General features: G+C 64.5%; 1 protein-coding gene across 1 annotated transcript; it reads right to left on the bottom strand.

Annotated features, from left to right (window-relative positions):
* Nucleotides 1-225: 225 nt before the first annotated feature.
* On the bottom strand, nucleotides 226-5,247 carry LOC141735017 (trypsin-like). The gene is made up of 5 exons (XM_074567433.1): nucleotides 5,211-5,247; nucleotides 3,847-4,009; nucleotides 2,377-2,630; nucleotides 1,456-1,592; nucleotides 226-387 (listed from the first exon to the last, which is right to left on the bottom strand). The coding sequence occupies exons 1-5, from the start codon at nucleotides 5,245-5,247 to the stop codon at nucleotides 226-228; spliced, it is 753 nt and encodes a 250-aa protein (XP_074423534.1).
* Between the last annotated feature and the right edge of the window lie 753 nt (nucleotides 5,248-6,000).

Below are 6,000 nucleotides of genomic sequence, written 5' to 3'. Positions count from 1 at the left end.
CACGATCCTCCCTCAACTTCCCTCCCAGCCCCATGGCCTCGGTGACCACGGGGAAGCCACGGGCCGGTGGAAGGTGGCCACGTTTCACAGGGCTTTATTCCAGGAGCTCTTCCCCAGCCGAGGTGGGGTGGGAGAAGGGAGAAGAAGACCCCTGGTGTTTTTTTGGGGGGGGAGGGGGGACACGGGGTGAGGAGAAGACTCTTCCTTGCGGGGGGGGGCGGTGGCTCAGGCGTGGCTGTTCCTCCTCATGGTGTCTTGGATCCAGGAGGTGAACTCGCAGACGCGGGTGTAGACCCCCGGTTTGCCCCGTTGCCCGCAGACCTGCATGCCCCACGAGACGATGCCCTGCAGCTCGGCCCCACAGACCAGAGGACCTCCCGAGTCGCCCTGCGGGGGGGGGGAGGGGAGAGAAGAACCCCATGAGATGGGCCCAGGGTTGGGTCCCCCAACCTCAGCCCAAACTCCACCCCATGGGGACCCTTCAGGCCCCACGGTTCTCCCTCGAGCGCCACCATGTCCTGTGGGGTCAAGACATGGAGACCCCCATGGCCTATAGGGTTAAGGCATGGAGACCACCATGGCCTATGGGGTCAGGGCAATGGAGACCACCACGTCCTATGGGGTGAGGGAATGGAGGCCACCACGTCCTATGGGGTGAGGGCATGGAGACCACCATGCCCTATGGGGTGAGGGAAAGGAGACCACCATGGCCTATGGGATGAGGGAAAGGAGACAACCATGGCCTATGGGGTCAGGGCAATGGAGACCCCCATGCCCTATGGGGTCAAGACATGGAGACCCCCATGTCCTATAGGGTTAAGGCATGGAGACCCCCTATGCCCTATGGGGTCAGGATATGGAGACCCCCATGCCCTATGGGGCCAGGGCGTGGAGACCTCTATGCCCTGTAGAGCGTTGGAGCTGAGGTCCGGGAGGTCCCCATGGCACTGAGGAGGTCCCTATAGTGGCCGTGGGGTCCCTGTAGCACCCGGGGGGCGGGGCGGGGGTTGTAGAGCTCTTGGGGGTCCCAGGCTTTCCTATAACACCCTGGGGGGGTCCTATAGCACCCAGGAGGGCCCCCGATTGTCTTGGGGGTCCCTAGAGCACCGAGGAGACTGTGCCCGGCCTGGGAGTCCCTATAGCACCCAGAAAGTCTCTCTGGCCCCCAGGGGTGGGCATGGTGCTTGGTGAGGGGGGGTCCCTATAGCACCCCAACGTACCCATGGAACCCCCTTCCCCCCCCATAGCACCCAAGGGTCCCTACAGCAGCCCGTGTCCCCAAGCCCGACCCACCACGGAGTCGGGTTCCTCTTACTGGTCCTCAAGGCCAAGCGGGGAGGGTGCCCTCATCCCGGTTCTCCACTGGGGTGTCTCCTTGGCGGGGGGGGGTGTGGAACCAGCCGGACCCCCCCACCTTGCCCCAACCCCCCCCCCCCCCCTTTCCCCCAAACCTACCTGGCAGGAGTCGGTGCCCCCCGTGGTGACGCCGGCGCAGAGCATGTTCTTGGTGATGCCTTTAGGGTAGAGCTTGCCACACTCTTCGTTGGGCATGGTGTAGACCACGCCGCACTGGAGAACGTCGGGGAAGTACCCTGGGGACAGCGGGACACGGTCACCCACCTCCGCCCCCTCCCCCCGCCCCCGCCCCGGGGTAGGGTCCCAAGGGAGCAGGGAAAGAGTGGGGCCCTCTCCCTCCTAGGGTGACGTGGGTGGGGACAGCCCCACCATGGAAGACGCCCTCAAGATGAGGGGGGAATGGCCACCTTGGAGGAAACTGGAGCCTCCTGTGGTCACGGCGTGGACCTGGTGGAGAATGGAGGCTTCCACAGCCACCCCACGGACCACTGATGGACCCAGGCCTCTCCCCCCAAGGGGACATGTCCCCAAGATGCTGAGATGTCCCCAAGGCAACTGAGATGTCCCCAAAATCCTGAGATGCCCCCAGGTTGCTGAGATGTCCCCGAGAGCCTGAGATTTCCCCAAGAGCCTGAGATGTCACAAAGACGCTGAGATGTCCCCAGGACACTCCCCAAGGACGCTGAGATGTCCCCAAGGACGCTGAGATGTCCCCAAGATGCTGAGAAGTCCCCAGGTTGCTGAGGTGTCCCCAAGAGCCTGAGATGTCACAAAGACACTGAGATGTCCCCAGGACACTCCCCAAGGATGCTGAGATGTCCCCAGGAGCCTGAGATGCCCCCAGGTTGCTGAGATGTCCCCAAGAGCCTGAGATGTCCCCAAGATGCTGAGAAGTCCTCAGGTTGCTGAGATGTCCCCAAGAGCCTGAGATGTCCCCAGGACACTGAGATGTCCCCAAGATGCTGAGATGTCCCCCGAGGACCACCCCGCAACGTGGCTCAAGGAGATGTTTCCACCTACCTTCAGGGCTGCTGGTGCTGCCCCAGCCCGACACGATGCACTCGGTGTTGGGTGGGGGACAACGCTTGGGGAGGGCCACCGGGTGGACGCGCTCGGTGAAGCGGGCCGGCTTCTGGAGCTTCAGGAGCATGATGTCACTGTCATGGCTGCTGGGGTTGTAGTTGGGGTGGACGAAGGCCTTGGCCGAGTTGATGCACTGCTCCGTCCCCTCCTTGGTCTTCAAGCTGTGGTCACCCATGCGGATGGGGATGGGCCTGGGCAACGGGGTTGGGGGGCGGGGTGGAGAAAAGACCGCGGTGAGGTTCCCTGGTGGACGTGACAGGGAAGGTCCACGTGGTGGAGAAAGGACCACGGTGAGGTTCCCCGGTGGACGCGACAGGGAAGGTCCACGGGGTGGAGAAAGGACCACGGTGAGGTTCCCCGGTGGACATTCCAGGGAAGGTCCATGGGGGTGAAGAAAGGACCATGTGGTGGAGAAAGGACCACGGTGAGGTTCCCCGGTGGACGTGCCGTGGAAGGTCCACGTGGTGGAGGGTGGGAGGAGCTCGCCAGAAGCCGGGCAAAAGTCTTCTCCTCTCATGAACGTCTCCAACCAGATGGGGAAACTGAGGCCAGGAACCCGATGTGGCCCAGCCAGAAGAGTTGGCCACCGCCACCCGAGTCCTCCTTGGACCAACCCAAGTTGGAGAAGAACCAAGTCCAACCTGAGGACCCGGATGTCCTGACCACTCTCTGGGTCCTCCCCGCACCCAACTAAAACCTAAAATTGGGATTTTTTTTTTTTTTTTTTTTTTTGTCCCAATTTTTTTTTTTTTTTTTTCTGGCAGGTCCTACCCGGGCGTGGGGAGAAACTCAGACCACCCAAAAAAAATGTCCACATTTCTACCTCGAGAAGGTGGCAGGAGCTACCGTGGTGGAGGGGACGGTGGCCTCTGTGGTCCTCCCGTGGGCTTGGCATGTGAGTGCCCCTGCCCAGGCCAGTCACACCAGTGCCACAGGCTCCTCAAACTGGTTTGCCCCCTCCACCCAACCTGGCCTGTTCCAGGTCCCAGTCCACAGAGCTGGATGGTTGTGGTGGCCAACACGGTGAGATGGTCATTCTGGGAGCCCACCTAGACGGTTGTGGTGGCCAACCCAGTTAGATGGTCATTCTGGGAGCCCACCTAGATGGTTGGTGGTGGTCAACCCAGTTAGACGGTCCTACTGGGAGCCCAGCGAGATGGTTGCGGCGGCCAACCCAGTTAGACGGTCATACTGGGAGCCCACCTAGACCCTCCCCACGATGACCATTGAGGTTCTCCAGCCGCGTTGAGATGAATCCCGACCGGGTCTTCCCATGACCGGGGCCACCTCCAGCTCCTGGTGGACCTCTCCATGGCTCCTCCCAGTAGCCCGTGGCCAAAAAGCAGGGGGGGACCCCACCCCACCCCCACCCCACTGGGTTGGTGGGGGGGGGGGAGTCACCCCCACCTCTTGGTGTCGCAGTGGGCGGCCGTCAGCACCCAGAACTTGTCGATGAGGACCCCACCACAGTGGATGTTCTTCTGGGGGCCCAGGAGGACCACCTGGTAGGGGTGACGTTTCTTCTGGCAGCTCCGGCCCCCCACGATCCGGTTCTCGTCCCCCACGGCAGCTGTGGGAGCGGAGACGGGGTGGGGGGGGAGTCAGCACCCACCAGTCCCTCCCAGTGTCTCCCAGTTCCCTCCCGGTTCCCTCCTACTGGGTCTCCTGGGCCCCCCCAGCACCTCCCCGTGTCGCCTCCCCCGTGTCCCCCCAGCTCTCCCTCTCCCTCCCAGTGCCCCCAGTGACCTACCGCGTCTCACCCACTGCCTCCCAGTGCCTCCCAGTGCCCTCCCAGTTCTTTCCCAACACTGCCTCATTCCCCCGCCGTGGCCCCCAGTGCCTCCCAGTGCCTCCCAGTGTCACACCGTTTCCTCCCGCTGCCTGCCAAGTTTTCCCAGTTGACTCCAGTTCCCTCCTCCTGCCCCCAGCTCCCCCCGCCGCCCCCCCCCGCCCAGTACACCCTCAGCACTTCCCAGTTCCCTCCCAGTACCCCTCAGTGTCTCCCTGGTGCCTCCCATTGCTTCCTCATTCCTTCCCACGTGCTCCCAGTGGCCCCCAGTTCACCTCCAGCTCCTTCCCAGTACCCTCCCAGTGCCCTCCTGCAACCTCCTCATTCCCTTCGACGCTCCAGTGCTCCCAGTGCTTCCCAGTGCCCGCCTCATAGTCTTCCCCAGTACCTTCTCTTTCCCTCTGACCCACACCAGTGCGCTCCCACTGCCTCCCAGTGCCCCCAGTCCACCCACGGCTCCCTCCCAGTACCAGTTCCATGCCATCCCGGCGCTTCCGCTTTCCCTCCCACTCACACCAGTACGCTCCCACTGCCTCCCGGTGTCCCCAGTTCAACTCCAGTTCCTTCCCAGTAGTCCCCAGTGCCCTCCCAGTGCCTCCTGGGGCCTCCCAGTGCCCTCCCAGCACCTTCTGGTGCTCCCCAGTTCCCTTCCAGTGCCCCCCCCCCAGTGCCCTCCCAGCATCCCCAGTGCCCTCCAGTGCCTTCCCAGTGCCCTCCAAGCGCCTCCTAGCTGCCCCCAGCATCCTCCCAGTGCCCCCCGTGCCCTCCCAGTGCCCCCCAGTGTCCCCCAGTGCCCTCCAGGCGCCCCCTGGTGGCCCCCAGCGCCCTCCCAGTGCCCCCCAGCCCCCCTTCCAGTGCCCTCCCAGTGCCTGCCAGTGGCCCTTAGCGTCCTCCCAGTGCCCCCGCAGTGGCCCCCAGCCCCCTTCCAATGCCCTCCCAGTGCCCCCTAGCGTCCTCCCAGTTGCCCCCCCAGTGCCCTCACCAGCAGCCAGGAGCAGCAGCGGCAGGAGGCGCTCCATGGCGGCGGGAGGAAGAGGAGGGTGGCGGGTGCTGGGCCCAGCTCCTTAAATCCCCATCGGGCCCCGCCTGGGCTGGGGCCACCCCGGGAGGGAGTGGGGCCGGTCGGGGCGGTCTCACCCTCCCGCCCCACCCCGGCCCGGGGCGGCGCAGGTGTCAACCAGTGCCTCCCAGTGCTTCCCAGTGCCTCCCAGTGCCTTCCGAGGGTCTTCGCGGTGCTTTCCCAGTGCCTCCCGGGATGTCCCAGTGCCTCCCAGTGGCCTCCAGAGCTCCCCAGTGCCTCCCGGGGCATCCCAGTGTCTCCCAGTGGCCTCCAGAGCTCCCCAGTGCCTCCCATGGCATCCTAGTGCCTCCCGGTGCTTCCCAGTGCCTCCCAGTGTCTCCCAGTGCCTCCTGAGGCCTCCCAGTGCTTCCCAGTGCCTCCTGGGGCATCCCAGTGCCTCCCAGTGACCTCCAGTCCTTCCCAGTGCCTCCCAGTGCCTTCTGAGGGTCTTCGCAGTGCTTTCCCAGTGCCTCCCGGGCCATCCCAGTGCTTCCCAGTGCCTCCCAGTGGCCTCCAGACCTTCCCAGTGCCTCCAGGTCTTCCCAGTGTCTCCCAGTGCCTCCTGGGGCCTCCCAGTGCTTCCCAGTGCCTCACGGGCCATCCCAGTGCCCTTCCCAGTGCCTCCCAGTGGCCTCCAGAGCTCCCCAGTGCCTCCCAGGGTGTCCTAGTGCCTCCCAGTGCCTCCCAGTGGCCTCCAGACCTTCCCAGTGCC

The sequence above is a fragment of the Larus michahellis genome, chromosome 27 (genome assembly GCF_964199755.1).
Source record: "Larus michahellis chromosome 27, bLarMic1.1, whole genome shotgun sequence".
Lineage (NCBI taxonomy): Eukaryota > Metazoa > Chordata > Aves > Charadriiformes > Laridae > Larus > Larus michahellis.
Note: the sequence above shows the minus strand (reverse complement) of the source record. Positions and strands in the feature narration are given on the sequence as shown.

Bases quoted from the DNA above. Each gene is read 5' to 3' on its own strand.
- LOC141735017 (XM_074567433.1), bottom strand. From the start codon at position 5,247: ATGGAGCGCCTCCTGCCGCTGCTGCTCCTGGCTGCTG. The intron at 2,631-3,846 runs GTGGGGGTGACT...CCCGTTGCCCAG, and splicing joins GCCCACTGCGACACCAAGAG to GCCCATCCCCATCCGCATGG. The intron at 1,593-2,376 runs GTAGGTGGAAAC...CGCTGTCCCCAG, and splicing joins CAGCACCAGCAGCCCTGAAG to GGTACTTCCCCGACGTTCTC.